Source organism: Meriones unguiculatus, chromosome 8 (genome assembly GCF_030254825.1).
Source record: "Meriones unguiculatus strain TT.TT164.6M chromosome 8, Bangor_MerUng_6.1, whole genome shotgun sequence".
Classification (NCBI taxonomy): domain Eukaryota; kingdom Metazoa; phylum Chordata; class Mammalia; order Rodentia; family Muridae; genus Meriones; species Meriones unguiculatus.
The window spans coordinates 90,955,148-90,972,200 of NC_083356.1; the positions used below are offsets into that span (position 1 = coordinate 90,955,148).

Genomic DNA, 17,053 nt, shown 5'->3' on the forward strand with positions numbered 1-17,053 from the left:
CTAAATCTATAAACAGAATGTCCAAATTGTAGGTTTTTAATTGGGTTGAAATAGGGAAATACCTAAACCCTGGCTTCCTTTAATGAGCAAGAAAGACTGTGATTTGGCAAAGCAGAACATGAGGCCCAGACGCTCTAGACAACTAAGGAGCTGGCGAAGGAGTCATTTGTGAAGAATATTCCCAGCGTTCTGAGTGAGGTGAAGGGTCTACAAAGGGCTCTACTGTTCTGTTTTGAGGGAACAAGTAGAACAGAGGAAAGTAGATGACAGCTTAGTGCTAAGGAGCAACTCAAGGTCATAACCACCCGCCTGTAGGCAGAGTACAGCATCTGCTGGTGTTCGGAATGTAGAATCCAAAGCTACAGTGGGAGTAGAAACTGCTATTTGCAAATGCCTTCCACAGTATTTATCAACAAGTGTTGGTCATATTAAAGAGAGTTTGTGCTATTGAGATGGTTTGGGGGTTGGAAGAGGCCAGTTTACCTGTATTTCTTTTCCTACAGTTTGGTAGGGCAGCCAGCACTCAGAGAGGATGCTTGCTATCTGGTCTCTGGCCCACACCATCACTGAGGAAGAGCTGCTGAGCTTTGCACCTGACTTCTTTATTGTTGCTCTCTGGCACAAGTCCCCTGGCCTCCTGGCAGGAAAAAAAAAAAAAAGAAAGAAAGAAAAAGAAAAAAGTTGGATTTCATTAAAATTCAATCTCACTTGATACCATCTCTGCTGGATATTAGGAAGGATTGTTGCCAGTAGGAGCAGCCTGATTAAGAACAGATTCAGGATGGAATGTTCTGAGTGCTCTAAAATTACTATTTATAAGGCTCTCCTCCTCCCTACCTGCCACAGCCACCAGGCCCAGCCTGGTGGCCCTCCCCATCTCAACTCACCTGCAGGAGATCAGCCAAGCTGCCCTCACCGTCTCCTGCTGGATACTGAGATGAGTCTGCGTTCCTGTTTCAGGTGCCAGTGCTCTACCTTCGTGCCAAGTGCCCACTTTGAGGCCCTCCGTATGAGTGACACACCAGTCTGCCATGGAACCTAGCCCTGCCCTGGCCTGGCTCCTGCTGCTGAGCCTGGTGGCCGACTGTCTGAAAGCTGCTCAGTCCCGAGACTTCACAGTGAAAGACATAATCTACCTCCACCCTTCAAGTAAGACGATTTTCTGTTTGTTCTCTTGTCTGGAAAACAAAACAAAACAAAACAAAACAAACAAACAAAACAACAATGTTGCTTCATTTCTGATTAGAAAAGAGTTGAAGCATGTCCAGGGAAAGCAACCTTAATTCAGGCGGGACAAGAGGTGGTTTAGTTAGGGGTGCAGAAGTTAATAAAAGTTGCCTTGTGTTTTATTACCCCCACCTTTCCCCAGGATGTTTGTTTTATACCTTAAACGATGAGGCTCGTTTTCTCTGTTCCCTATACATCCCGCTGACTTTACACACCTTCCCTTTTGCTGTGGTGTTCTCAGCCAGCTATCAAAGGGAACTGGCCCATCCCTGGAGGTCCCTTGTTTGAAAAGGGATTAGACCTTTAGAGTGTGGATAATAGCTGGTCTTTCTCCCTTAGCCTCAGTTAAAACATCACTGCCTGCCACAACTTCCTACAACTTCCCACAACTTCTGGATTTTCCATGGTTAACAATTCTCCAGGGAGTCCCCAGTAGTGCAGGTCCCCAGCAGCAGATCTCTGCGCCGCCCCCCCCCCCCCCCCAGTTTCTGATTTCCATATGTCATGGGGTCTTACTTGTGCTTCAGGCTCTCAGCAAGAATTTTGGGTTCTTCTGCTACCATACCCTGAGACTACACTTTGGGAAGCTTCCTCTGTTGGTCCTCATTGCTCTTTTATTTTCTGTTTCACTCTTCAGTATTGCCCTTGTTGTGGTGAGCTGGACTTTAGCTGTTGCACCTCTTTTTAAAGGTCTGTTTTATGACAAGCATTGTGATAGGCATGAAAAGTACAGTACACAGGCAATTAAGACACGGTTCTTCCTTTTGAAGATCATACAGTGTGCAAAGAGGAGGCAGCTACTTGGACTTTCCCAGTCCCACAATGCTAGAGTTCTTATTTCCTGTAGGTAGGGAGATGGTGTGTGGGACACCCAGGAGCCTGACCTTGGCTCTCTGCAACTAGCTCGGCTAGTTGTTCCCTCATCTGAAGTAAATCCTGACTTGAAACAAAGCCCCTGGCTTCGTGACTATTACATAACATAATGCACAGGAAACTTAGCTCCGACTGTGAGCTGACAATGTGAGGGATGTTTGTCCGTTTATTTATAACCTGATAAAATTATACATGCACTATAGCATTGTTTTATGGACCAGAAATAATATCTGTGGAGCAGCAGACCTGTACCCGATAGACAGAGAGACTCCTGCTGCACCTGTGCCCTCACTGGCGGAATCTACCTACTGTACCTGTCTCTGCTGGTCGGGTCTGCCTACTGATTACTCGCATAGGAAATTTATCTGGCTGCTCAGTTTTATGGGAGTTTTGGCTCCATTTTAATAATTTAAGAAGATACTGATCATCCCTTTCCTTTCTAGGTTGCGTTTTGTTATTTGCCCCAACAGCTAGGCATGGGAAGACAAAAACCTAGTCCTTCAGGAGTCATTGGCAGAATGCTGGCTTCTTCGATGTTTTCTGGCAGCGTTAGGGAGAGACTCAGATCACAAAGTCGTCCATCAATGGTCATTTCTAAGGCTATCTACAGGGTAGGAGTTAAAAACTGAAGTGAATGGGTTTATGGAACCCAGGATTAAATACACGACTTTTTCCTCAGTAAGGTAGCCAATTAGTACCTGGGGGAAGTAGGCACCTATTTGGAAAGTTGATACTAGTGTTGTCTTTGAAGGATGAACATTGACAGGCCACAGGGGAAAACACTTCTGCTCTTTAAGAGTCGAGGGAAGCTAGGTGGGGTGGCACATGACAGTAATCCCAGCACTCAAGGGGCTGACAGGAGAGTTTGAGCTACCTAGTGAGTTCCAGGCCAGCAAGCGCTACACAGCAACACCTTGTCCCTATTAAAATGAAATAAAATAAATTCATAGGCAAGTTTCACTCATGTGACCTGTGTGAGCTAAATAAGAACCATGGGATTTTCTGACAAGATTTTGGAAGGTGAAAAGGGTTGAGGAAGTCGTTTCTGACTAAATTGTGAGCAGGCCTCTTCGTAGGCAGTGAGAACTCTTGCTGGACGGCAAAACTTTGCTGCTCTGACCATGTTGGAGTAGGCTTAACTTCGCATTTCTCTGAACTAGCCAGAAGTGTGTCAAGCGTGTTTGTTTTCACTTTTGCTTTTTAAGCAGCCATGCCTCTCTGCCCTTGAGCCCTCACTCCTGCTCAGATGGAGTGTCGTCTCTACCAACAAGCAAGTTTCTGTTGAACATTGGCCATGAAAAATACATGAGGGGAACACGGGATTAGTTTGATTTTTGAATTATTTATACAATTGCCTCACTTTGTAGGTGGAGGTGCAAGCGGCTTTCTCTGGGTCAGTGAGTGAGCCATAGTCTATTAATGTTATATGGACAAGCACAGCATCTGATCACGGAAGAACACGGAGGGGCAAGAAGCTTGAGAACACACAAGTTTTCTATGCCAAACAAGCTTACTGTTCTTAGATCCAGACAGCATCAGTGATGGTTACTGGGCTGAGAAAATCAGCCTCTCCTCACTAATCTCCCGTGCTTTCTTGTTGCCAAATCTTTGAAGTTTCCAAGTATTATAAGAAACAAACTATGGATTTCAGATTCGTCCTTCAGAACATTCTGTTCAACAATTTGTATGTGCTTTTCTTCTTCTCCTTTTTTTTTTTTATGTGAGAAGTGGTGTTTTCTTTTTCCATTTTCTGGTTAAATCACGAAAAATCTAATTACTATTCCCCAAACAAGAGTTAATATTGAGAGAAATGGAGCTATTTATTTCGATGTCAGATATCACACAATAGAATTTAATAAAATGACTGTGCCCTGTTCCTGGCCTCCGTTTCTTTCTGTAGAATAGAAAACACTCCTGGAAAACAATCCAATTTTCTTTTTGCGTGTGTGTTCTGAGCCCTTCTTAATCTTGTGAATTAAAGAGCGAGGGCCTTGCATATGCTCCGCAGAGGGAACCAAGGAAGCTCATGCACAATCCTGCCCTTTGTTAAATCTTACAGAGTCAGAGGACTTCTAGATAGCCACCAGGAAGTGTATTCTAGTGGAAATGTGTCCATGTAAAATTATCAGCAATATTTGGTTGCTCAGTGGACCAAGACAAAAGATGTTAGATTTTTAAGAATTTTTCATATTTTGGTCCATTTTCTAAAATCACACTGGAAACCAATCTGGCGAGAGCAGACATACTGCACATCAGCATACATTTCGAAGCATCTGCTTTCACCACATTTCCAGTAACTGAAGGTCTTTGTCCAGGCAAAAGTTCCAGGAGAGGGAAACAAAGGCTAAATCTTCCCCGATGCTTTACAGAAGAATTATTGGAAGCTTGAACTATAGCTGACCATGAGAGTTAATGGACAGATTATCTTACGGGAAGTAACTGTGTACTCCGGTGTTTCTTTTTTTTTCTCTTTACAATCACCCTCTCTTGAGGGACCAAGGCCTTATGCCCTGAAATGCAGGGCACTAAGCTTATTAGCTCTGTGATCAAGAGCCAAATTAGATTCATTCACAGCTGGGGCCACCAGGATCTGAAATCCGCTCGCTCTGCAAGGCTTTGAAGTAATAAAGAAGAAAATAGCACATCTTAGGAACCTCTTTCCCTGTCTCTTGAAAGAAAAACAAACTCTTTATCAGATGCAGTATCAATTAACAAGGTACAGGAGAGAGTTGTTCATTTGTTGACCTTATTCAGGATAAATATGTCCAGAGGGAAACATTTAACCTTTTATTTGGTATTGTACTGTAGTCATTTAAAGTCAAATCTGCTTGCAAAGATTTGTCAGAGATCAGTGTTATTCACTGATCCCCAGGCAAGATGTCAACAAAAATTCAGGTAAACAGATATTAAGCTACAGTTTTTGAGAAAGCAAACAGACATGGATTCAAAGGTTTTACAACAAGATCAGGCAGGGCCTACAGAGATGGCTCAGTGCTTCAGAACGCTGGATGTTCTCCCGTAGGACCTGCGTTCAGTTCCTAGCGTCCACATATTATGTCAGAAATATCTGTAACTCCAGTTCTAGGAGATCCAACACCCTCTGCTGGCCTCCTCGGATCCTAGGCTTTTAAGGGGTATACATAGCCATACATGCAGGCAAAACACCCATACACACAAAATTTTGAAAATGAAGGAAGTAAATAATAACAGAAATCACTGACCAAAATGAAGAGCATTTGTTCAGTCACCAGTGGCATATGCTGATAATCTCATTTAGGTCTAAATGGTTTGAAACAAAGCCTCATTTTGCTGCATAGTGTTCTAGCTGGTACTTCTCTTCAAATTCTGCTGTCTTTAGGTTAATTTCAGAGTGAGGGTTTAGTTAAGGAAGAAGTGGCAGTATTTAATTTAATGTCATCAGTCTCCTACAAGATTATTTTTTGAGGAGTTGATTAAATCATCCAGCTTTGGGAATACAACAACCTATTCATGTTTGGTTCCCAATAACTTTGTTCTCGGAGCAGTTGGGTGGTCATTATTCAAAGTTTTAAATTTATCTCTTTGATGGGATGCTTTCAAGGAATCAAGGCAGCCAAAATTGGTTTGGCTACAGTAATAGACCAATAAAATTGGATATTCTAGTGAATTAATCATGTGGACTGGAGTGGTACAGCTAGCTCACAGTCTCAATCCATGGTGTATATGATGATCATTGTTTAAAAAATGCTTTTTTTTTTGACTTTTTTATATTTGCTTTTTTTTTCAAAGTTCTGTTTTCATTATTCTACTGTGAATTTTACAAAGCATTTAAAATTTTTACCTCTTAAAATGATTTATGTGTTAAATATGCTAAAGTTAATAGTGAGACTTTTTAATGTATCAAATCAGTGTAATTTCCTAGAATGGTTATATGGTTTTTCTCATAATGATATTTGTGAAATAAAACCTATTACAATGTCCATAAGACATTGAGTGGCTTTGAGATTTGAGACTCCACTTCTTCTGCTTCTTCTTCTTCTTCTTTTACTCTTTTATTCTTTTTTTTCTTCAATTGTTCTGGCATGTAATCACCAACATAGAATCTTTCAACTAAAATATGACAGACTTTTCTAGATGCTAAAAGGGGAAGCTGAACTAATTACCTGTATATGCTTCACAGAAATATTTTCTTCTACTTTATGAGATTATGTGATAGAACATTTTTCCCTGGTGCCATTCCCTCCTGGCACTGGAGTGACTGTCTCTAGGCTGTTTCCATAATTTTTCAGAACTGACCCGTACCCTTATTTTTAACCTATTTATAAATTTGGGTTACTGAACAGTGGGAGAAACATAGGACTCTCACCTGGGCCCATGAAAAGGTTCAGTTTTTCAGACAGTTCACAGCTACTGGGCATGTGCAGGCACTATCACCAGCATTCATTCTATGAAATATTACAGGCAAGTATGTGAATGGGCAAGGTGAAAAATCAAAGTTTTATCTGGACCATAATTCTGGTCTTAAGCTGCTGCCTCTTCCTTCATCTGTTTTTGGTAACGTGCTTAATTGGTTCCATGTGGGCCATGCAGTTTACCCCGGGGTGATTATTTCCACCAGTGGGATCCTCGGGCTCAGCCATCTGTAAGCGAGAGCTGTTGGCTGCCGCAGATGAACTGTGAGTGCCTGCAGCTTTCAACTAGGCCAGCATTTAAACGCGCTCCGGGTCTGATTCTGAATGTCAGAGATTTAAGTGTCAAGGCCGGCAAAGACACAGCTTAGCAGAAAGCATACAGGCCAAAGGACGAGACACCAGAAGACCCCTGGCCTGACTGACTTGTTGACCCCTTGTCTTGCGCTGACAGAACATCCTGGCGCACTGAGCACTCCTAGAGCATGGGTCTTAGGTTAGCCCTGGGTTTGCAAACAGGACAGACAACAAGTGGTACTCGGAGGAGGACAGTCTCTTCAGAAGGCAGGACGCCCAACCCAGCCATGGAGAGAGGATGGGAAAGATCAGCGCGCGTTGCCGGAATTGCGTGAACCACACCCCTTCTCAAACACTGCCCGCATAGCCTTGGCGCATGCAGTCCATTCCACATTCTGCCATTTCAAAAAATAGACCCACATGGTCTGTGGTTGGGCAAGGCAGCTCTGCCTCCAAGCCTCATCTCATGGGTCTGATTCCCAGGAAACCACTTTGGTGGGAGGAGAGAACCAATTCCTGAGGGTTGACCTCTGTCTCCGTATGCATGCTTCGGAACATGGGCGCACACACATTAAGTACATAGATAGATAGATAGATACATACATACATACATACATACATACATGTATGCATAAATACAAAAACATAAGAATAAAGTAATAATATAACTATAACCATACACCTTTCTGATTGACTTTTTTTTTCATGAATAGTAACTCCAAGGAACTTTATTAAAGCTGTTGAAAATATTAACAATTCGTTCCTTTTTATTTGTGTCTGGTGTTCCAGAGTATGGATGCACCACAGTTTGCTTAACCCACTCACAGATCGGTAGGCATTCGAGCTTCTTACAACTTGGGGGCATTATAGGGTGACTTTCCTGCGTCTGAAGCTCATGGCACTAGAAGTGGCTCAGGTGTTGGACGATTTGGGATTTCCGACTATCTATATGTAATGAAAAATCTTGGGGTGGTCTAAAGGCCACATTCATTAGTTTCATATATTCCTTGTAAATATCCTAGAATTTTATGTAGTCCCTGGAGGAATTTTGTGGAGTCTTTTTAATACTGTAACTGTTCACATACGGTCAGGTATGGAACTTGGGTAGTGAAATGTTGGTGCTCAAAAGTTTCAGATTTGAGAGCATTTTAGATTTCATATTCACGGATCAGGAGTGGGCAGCCTTTTCAAATAACCAATTGGATATTTGTATGCAGATTTTTGTGTGTGAGTACAAGCGCTCCTGTCTCAGGAATAAACTTCCCAATGTAAAATGCTGAATCATCAGAGACTTCAGTGTTTAATTTTTTTTTTTCACCTTCAAGATATTTTGAAAACCCCTTTTTAAAATTAATATGTTTAACTTTACAGGATTCTTTGCTCAGTCTGAAAATCGATTTTCCCCTCCTCTTGGTTTTTTGTAGCCACTCCATATCCTGGTGGATTTAAATGTTTCACCTGTGAGAAGGCAGCAGACAATTATGAATGCAACCGATGGGCTCCTGACATCTACTGTCCTCAAGGTAAAGTCTCACTCAGAGATTGAGTACCCAGAGCTGCGTGAGAGTGAGCAGCCCTGAAGGTTTGGGCACGGGCTCGTAATCACGACTGCCCCTCTTGTCCAAGTCTGCACATCTTCTAAGCATATCCATGGCTCATCCTCAAAGATTCTAGGATAGAAAAGGTCCCATAAAATCACTCCATTTCTCATGAAGCATCTCAGGAGCTCCACAGGAGGTAACTGAGACTTCTCCACCCTGGGGCAGGCCGAGTGTGGGACAGTAGAGAATGGGCAGCTTGTTTGCCGTTCTTTGAAGCCTTCATCCACAGTAACTCCTTTCATGTGGAGGATGAATCAATGTTCATGTAAAGATTTCATTTATTGCCCATCTTGCCACAGACTTACATTTTGAGACTGTGTGAAAGCTGGCGTTCTAAATGTCATCCCTGCATAAATAAAAACCTTGAGCCTTTCAAACTGCTAAGTCCTTTTTCAAGGACGAGATGGACTTCTATTGAAGCTTGAAATTTTGACCATAATGGCTCATTTGAAAAAGAAGACACATACTATTCATATAGGAGATGGTGTTTTCGTCTATCTGTGAGGTCATGGCTAATTGGCTGTTTTAGTCTGGTGGGAAGTAGCCTGTTTGAGTGGGAGGGGTGAGGAACATGGGGCTCTCCATTGACAGCTGGCTTAGCAGTGAGTGCTTTTCGATGTTGATTTAATTCAGACTTGTTAAAATGACGAACACACCAAATGCAGTATTTTTCAAAATAATCCAAGATTCCTCATACCCAGCCCAAAGAATACCCCGCTGCTCCTCATGGCGGACTGGAAACTGGGAGAGCTAGGACAGCACTAACTAATAGGCAGAGGACAGTTGCTCAAGCTCGTGCCCTATGCCCCAGACTCTCCTGAGGCTTTCCAGAAGCACATAGAGAACTGGCTGAAAACCTGTGCCTGGCCTGCCCCAGGGGCTGTCAAACTGCATTGTGACCACTGTCCACACTGTGGTTTATGGTAGAACAGGTGTATGCTACTGGCCTACTCCCTGACTCACCTCCATATTAGATTCATCGGGTCTGAAATGAGCCTGAGAACTTGCCTTTCCAAAGGGAGCTTGTGGGAGCAAATGCAGCCAAATCAAGTACCACAGATCTATACAAATTGAAGCAGCCTCAGAGGTTTGGGCCCTGCATCTTTATTTCTAAATATGCCCGGTGTTCTTTTGAACAGTCATGCATGAGAAATGCTGGAAGCTCCTTTCCCTCCTAGGAGAGAAACATCTCATTTCTAGAGTCATTCTTGTTTACTTTTAGGCAGTGATGTCTGGGGAAAGAAAAAGGTGATGATAGCAAAGCCTGGCTTAATCACAAAGTAGCTATCTAGTCATCTTGGTAACCCATGTCCTATCCCTGTTTCCTTCTACAGGCATCGCTTTCATCCAAAATGAGTCAGTGTATGCATATTCTGACATTAGCACTGCAGAATGAACACTTGGGTCTGCTGCTAAAGTGAGCAGTGAACCACTGCTTCTCAAAAGCAGTGGCTGCACATTGCAACCAGCTAGTAAACGCTCAGATGCATCAGTGCCCAGAGTCCCTCCCGGACATTGCTTTTTTACTGGCACCAGGTGTCTCTGATGACAGTGACTTTTAAAAGCTCCCCGAGTGACTCCAATATGCAGTAAAATTTGGCAGTTGTCAACAGTGACTGTGGACAAATCCAGGAAACTGCTGCAGGGCTCCTCCTGGAATGGATCTGGCCCAGCTGAGCTGGCTTCTGGCATTGTTGCCAGTTGCTAGAACATGGTGTCTGGATCTCAGAATTAGAAAACAACAGAAATTCATTTCCCACAGCTCTGAAGACCATAAAGCACAACAGCAAGGCTCCAGAAGGTTCCGTGTCTGGGGAGTGTCAGACGCCATGTTTGTGATATGGCACCTTCTTCTTGCAGTCTTCCAAGGACAACTGTGTTATGTATTCACAGTGGAAGAAGGCAGGGTGGAAAGGAGTGAACCTACTTTGCCCAGGTCTTTATAGTTGTCCCAGGCCAACCCATGAGGTCTTTGCCTTTCTGACTTAACCACCTCTTAAAGGCTCCACATTTAATGCCATGCTACAACATAGGAATTTTGGAGGACACGTTTAGCCAGTAGCAGCACGTGACTGCTTGAGGTTGACTTAGCTCTCAGCTACCTTAGCAGAGCTTACAGGGAAAAGGAAGGAATGTTAGCTGGTATTTACAGACTTTGGCAGACAAATCCCTCCCTGCCACAGAAGACAAAACACAGGTGACCAGAAGCACCCTGCTGGAATGCCTCTCCAGGAAGAGAGAAAGCCTTATCTTGATGCTTTCTTTTATAGATCAGAATCTCCCCTTTCAAGGTACAGATAACTGAGAGTAGCTGAGAGGGCCTTACACAAGGTCTGTACAAACGTTATCCTTTCCCTCCTTTCCGTTCCTCTTTTATCTCTCTGTTCTTACTTTTATAATGACAAATACAGTTGCACTCTGAATCCATGACAAAGCAGCCAGGCCAGGCCCCTGGGACAATTATGCAGAGGAAGATAGGAATCTAGTTTCTTCTTTCTAGGAGCAGACAGTTTACCCTGGGAGATAAGATCTGCCCGGATCAGGTGTTAAGAACAGCAGGTGAAAGTTAAGCACTCATGAGAGGGGCCTTAAGTGCTGTGGGAGCTGAAAGGAAGAAGAGTGGCTAGGGGCTGAGGGGCAGTGGCTCTTCAAGCAGGGGAGATGGCAGCGATTCCACTGGGGAGTGGGCTTAGAAAAGGCAACTCTTTCGAAGGTACTCTTTCGAAGGGCAGGGGTGTGGGCTCCGAACTTTCACACGTGCCCATCAGATGGGGAGAGACCTGACCTTGGAGTAGGAGGGAGTCTGTCTGTATCAAAGACTAATTAATAGTCAGATTCTGTGCCGGGGCTATCTATTTTGAGTACCCTTGAGCCCCAATGCCTGAACCTGAGAAGGGGTGAAAGTGCAGGGGTCTTCTGTTGGCAAGTCGGTTGTGTGGAATTTTATCAATTAAAAATAATAGCCATGTTATTAAACTAAAATGCAGACTTTCTACTCAGTCTTTCTGCATTTGTGTTCTCTGCTTGCCGTTAACCTAAGGCAACCGCAGATGACCAACAGGCTTGGAGATGCTGTGAGAAGCTGCTGTGGAAAGGCATGATGGCTTCCTGTGGCACCTCTGTGCCACCGTGTGTTTACTTTGTGATATGCTTAGCCAGGTTTTAATCATCACAGGGTGGGAAAATTACTTGTTGAGGGCGAAAGGACCACATGAGCATTTGCTGATGTCTGGGTAGAATGGGGCTGCAAAACTGATTGCTTGGAGAATGAATCAGTCTCAAGTTTTCAAAAGCAGAACTCTATGGAGCATGTGGGCTTGGAGATCTAGCATGGCATCACATCTGTCTGAGACCGATGGAGTTGACATCACTTGGCTGTGACCCCACAGGGCATACAACATGCTACAAAGAAGCCTGGCCCGGGCTAGAATCTCCCCTATAGCAATGGCAGGTTAATTAGCTGCACATGTAACTATGGCAGGTTCGCTGTAGCTTTTGTTCAGGGTGAGAGAAAGTAAGAATGTCCTTCTCCATGACCTTACTTCTCAGACCCTTACGGATTCATGGCAATCCCTGCTCCAGAAAGGAGACTCTAAGATGCACTCCCTTGCTGATTCCGGTTGCTGCGTGTTTTGCTACACCTGCAGTTTCATCACACTCTTTTCATAGCTGGTCACTTTTCCTTGATTTTGTAAATAGAAGTGATAGTGAGATTGCATAATACAAGAGAGACCAGATGATAATAAATAGGAGCTGAGATTCACGTGGTCAGGTACATATCACTTTGCCCATGGCGTCTCTGTGTTGAGAGAGGAACTATATAAATGTTTATCAAGAGTCTGGAGGTTAAATGTCATCTCAAAAGACCTGACCTGGAAATGTTCTGTCCCTTCACAAGGAAGTCCTGCCACCTCCCCCAAGGGAAAAAAAAATCTTCCTTTGAAGTCTTTCTGATAGAAAAGCAGAAGAAAATGCTAAGATAGGAAGCAGGAATCCTCTTATCCTGGCTTCTCAGCTGCTCCAGGTTTTCTTGTGAAAGCGAATCACAGAAGATGTCCCTTGGTGGTTCTTCCTGGGTACTGGTCTAGTGCGGAGATTGGTACAAGCAGGAAATAGAAATGAAACCCCCAGTTCAGCTGAAGAGAAGCCCATGGTACCATATTTCTAGGAAAGGCTATTTCATTATCATCAGTCCTCAGACAAGCCAGTTCCTGGCGCATCCTTTTCTGATTTATTTAAAATAAGAGTATTTTGTTTTTCTTTCTTTTAGGCAAATTTACATTTTGGATATAGCCCGCCAAAGCTCTTCACTTTATATCAAGATATCTCTAAATCCCATTTTAACTCAAGGCTTGGAAACTTCCTGGGATAGGAAAATCAGAATCTTATTAAGTATGTACACTGGAGATCTTTCCATTTTTGGAAAGTTCATTCTGACACCTCTGGCTACTAAGCGATGAGAGGATTTTTAGTTGTTCTGTCTTCTCATAGTACTGCAATTCTAAATGGAGTTCTTAAATGGCCCCCTTTTAAAATAGAGACATAAGAAAACTCGTAAGTGAACATCTCATTGTCTTTATCAGCTTCTGAATGTGTACCACCTATATGAAACCATGAAACCCTATAGCTCTCTCAGTCATCACATCCCACCCCAAAAAGGCAGCAATAGTGTGTCTGCTGCCATTGATTTCTGTGTAAATGCAGCTCTATGGGATGTGTTCCTTGATTTTAAAAAATATTAAGTGCGACATTATAGTGCTCTGTGAGCTGCAAAGTTAGTCTTTTTCGTGGATGTTTAGTATATCATTATGTGAATACACCAAAATTCATCTATTCTGCTGTGGTTGACATTTGGGCTCTGTTCAAATGTTGGAGAGCATAAATGTTCTTCTCTGTTTTGTATATATATGTATTCCTGCAGGTCTATTCAGGAAGAGTGGTTGCCAGGCATGGGAATGCTAGCATTGGCTTCACAAAATACTGCTTAATGCTTTGCTTTTTTTCTTTTTTAAAGTTCCTGTACTTTCACCATCTGTGCACACAAACAGTTGCCACACAGGGCTGCCCAAACTTAGTGTTGACAGGAACAGCAGAAGCTAGGGAGTCCATAGCATTTTTAAATAGTAAGTGTGAAGAACTGCCAACCTTGACTTCCGTTCTAGGCCTGTCAGCCTCACTTCTGGTGACTCCACTAGCTCTGAGCTGGGTTTGTGCAGGCAAACCCCCTAAGATGGACTGAGACTCTGCCCGACTTCTCTACCCTGTGGCGGCACTTTCTGTTTGGATTCGCAGCCTCTGGACCTGTAGGTTTCTGCCTTAGCAGCTGCCCTAAGAAAAGACCATGTACAGCACGTCAGGCCCAACTAAATGAGCTCTTCTCTCCTCGGGTACCTTGCTCTTCAGATCCTACCTGTTCTGGAAGCTTTCCTCCGCTTTCCTCAGACTTTTGTAGTTTTAGCTGTATTCTGTTATTTCGGTTTTATTCTTTGTATTGGTAAGATGATACAAGGGTGGCCATTTCAGTTTGTATGTATAAACATATGTAATATCTAATGATTAGCTATTACATAGATAATATTAGATATTTCATGCAGATATTTAACCCATAAGTTTTTCATCTTAAATAAGATTATTATTACTATTTATTATTTTTTATTAGCTGTAGTATATTGAGAGTATCAAGGCTACTCCAATTCACAATGGCTTTGTCTAGATATTTGTTTATTACGTTGGTGGTTTCATGGTTTGTGACATGGACTCTTTGGACTTGGGTGTTTGAACAGTTGGTCCTATTTTGATGAGTTCTGGAATCATAGGAGGTGGATCCCAGGCAGAGAAAGTAGCTGCTCGTATTGAGCTTTACAGATTAGAGTGGACCTTGGTTCTGGTCTGGATTCTTGTTTCCTGAGGTGTGATCAGTCTTAGTCACACACTCCCACTGCCATAAACTCTTCCTTGCTCTCCCTGCATGGCAGAGCAACTGCTCTCAAACTGTGAGCCAAAATAGTTCTTGTAAGTTTCTTAGACTGAGTATTTTGTCACAGCAGTGAGAAAATTATCAGACTCACGTGCATGGCATCCGTTTCATGCTTTTGCCATCTTGTCTGTATTTTAGCCCCTGTCTACTATGAAGTCTCCTTAATCCCCACTGGTGTTTATGCCTGCCCAGACTCCTCTTTGACTCTGGCCTAGCAATGAGCATGAGCTTCCTGAACATCAATGTTTGAAGGGCGAGCTTCCTGCGTCATTGGAAAGTGTGGATCATAGAGCCAAGCTTAGAGGTGTGCTGTTGTGACCCCAACACTCAGAAGGCAGAGGAAGGGAACAAGGGTTTCAAGGGAAGCAGGGGCTACAAAGTAAAACTGTCTCAAGAAATAAAATATATCAATTAAAAAGGTGTGGTTGATATTTTTGGAAAACAGGGAAGATGATACAAATACATGGCAGGGTGGGGGTGGGGGGAAGAAGCCATCTATGAGGCAAGGAAAGCTGCCTTAAAAGAAAGCTTGACGCTTAACTTCCAGCCCCCAAAAACCTGAGAAAATGGTTGGTAGCAGTCCATTTCTTTGGCAGCCTTTATAGCAGTCCTAACCAAGTAATCTGGCATCATCCTGAGTTCCAGTAATATAGATCAATTTTTGCCTTGTATTGGCTTCCTGGTTTTTGTTTGTTTTTCTGATTTCTTTTGCTCAGTGTTATGTGAGATATACTTTTATTATTAAATCTTTTCTGTTCATTTTTACTGTTGTGTGCATAGGTGCCATAATGTATTTATTTTGATACCAGTGGGCATTTTTGTAGTCTCCGCTTTTTATTCATACAAATAATTTTCTATACATATGCTAGAAATTTCATTTCCTTTTATCAGTGTGTGTGTGTGTGTATGTGTGTGTGTTACTTATGTTGACAGAGTATACATGGATATACTTTCAGTAGATCTTAGCAAATAATTTCCCCAAGTGGCTACACTGTACAAAACGTACAGTTCTCATAGAGATGCTGAATAAATTAAATGAGATCATCCAAAGTACAGACATGGTAGAGATGTCATAAGTATCCACAGGTATACATTAAAATGTTTTAATTTCGTGGGGCATGGTGGCGCACGCCCATAATCCTAGCACTTGGGAAGACAGAGGTAGGTGGATCTCTGTGAGTTTGAGGACAGCCTGGTTGACAAAGTAAGTCCAGGACAGCCAGGGCTACACAGAGAAACCCTGCCTCAAAAACAAAAACAAACAAACCAAAAAGTTTTAATTCGATTAAGCTTTAAGCGGAAGAGCTTGGCTAAACACGAGCTGTGCAAGCCTATTTTACGTGTAGGATTGTGGACTCCAGCAAGGATGGACCTTATTCTTTACAATCTAGAACAGTAGATCACAGCCAGGATTCTGTACACCACAGGCGCAGTCATAGAGATACTTGGGGCACCCAGAAGAGCTCACACAGATGGTTCATCATGCGGTACCCAAACCATTTTCCTAAGTAGAATTATCTGTCCCCATACCAGATACGCTAAAGACTTTCACTTCCAGAGAGAGTACAGTGATGCCCTTTGCTGTTTCCCTTACCTAATGCAAATAAGACCCTGACCATTACTCACAGACCAAAAGAAAAGAGAAAACTCTGAAAGGTGTAGAAGGAGAAAATTGGAAACTAGCTATGGACTTCAGGATCCGAAGCACAGTAGTACTGTGGTGACTTCCAAGTATTCTTTCTAGACTTCGAGCTGAAGAAGAAGCTGAAAGTATCACTAACACCAGCGCAACAAACCCCAACAGAAGCTTTCTTTCTCCAGCCAACAGCCTGGGAAGGAAGCAGCCCAGGAAGACAAGAAGCTTTTATACAAAGCCATTGCTCTCAGCAAACAGCACAGACAAATTGTAACCTCACCTCCATGAGTAATAGGGAACGGAGAGCCCATCCTTTAGTCAATGACAGGCTGTACTGAACTGTGTGGTGGGTTCCACCATCCCTGTTAAGATAACTGGTCTCCCCATGTTGCTAGCAGTTACCATGGTGGTGTAAACTGGACTTCTGAGTCCTCCAACAATGAGCTGCCTCCAGCTCATCTGGGGAGATGTAAAACCAGCTCAGTGGGGAGTCAGAACTTTGTCACCTACCACTCATTATCAATTAGGCCCACCCCATACTGTGTAAAAGCTGGGTGGGGAGCACTAATCAGAGAGACCAACCACTCTCAAGCCAGGAGGTTGTAAGGTATCATATGGAAATGTCCAGATTTCAGTTTAAAAATCATCCATTGTGCCAGGAGATCCCAAACTGAGCAGAAAGTGTAGCAAGTGCCTGAATAATGAACTTTAAAAAGAGGCAAGTTCATTGTGGCTCAACATTTTGGAGGTTTGAATGATAGTTGGCTCTGGTGGCTTCAGGACTTCAGCTAAGCAGCACATTACAGAGCCTTGGCAGATCAAGCTGCTCATCTTATAATGACGGTAGACTGGGACAGTTGGAGAGATAGACATCCTTAATGACCTAACTTCCTCACAAGGGTTCATTCACTTCTTAAAGCTTCTACTACCCACTAGTAACGCCGGAGGCTGATGATCAAGTCTATATAACACATGGCCCTTTGAGGGATACTACAGACACCAACTATTACAAATGAATACCAAACTGGGGTCAGAGATGGAGAATTGCCTGAAG

At 43.1% G+C, this 17,053-nt stretch overlaps 1 protein-coding gene across 3 annotated transcripts in view; it reads left to right on the top strand.

The window, feature by feature from the left end:
• Positions 1 to 17,053, top strand: part of Lypd6 (LY6/PLAUR domain containing 6) — a 133,141-nt gene that overhangs the window by 106,801 nt on the left and 9,287 nt on the right. For 2 of the 3 annotated variants that reach the window (XM_060390145.1, XM_060390146.1), the window contains exons 2-3: positions 961 to 1,149; positions 8,210 to 8,308. In XM_060390145.1, coding sequence (XP_060246128.1) covers positions 1,032 to 1,149; positions 8,210 to 8,308 — 217 coding nt within the window. In that variant the 5' untranslated portion in view covers positions 961 to 1,031. The remainder of the gene's footprint in view (positions 1 to 960; positions 1,150 to 8,209; positions 8,309 to 17,053) is intronic. The other variant, XM_060390147.1, reaches the window with a different exon arrangement.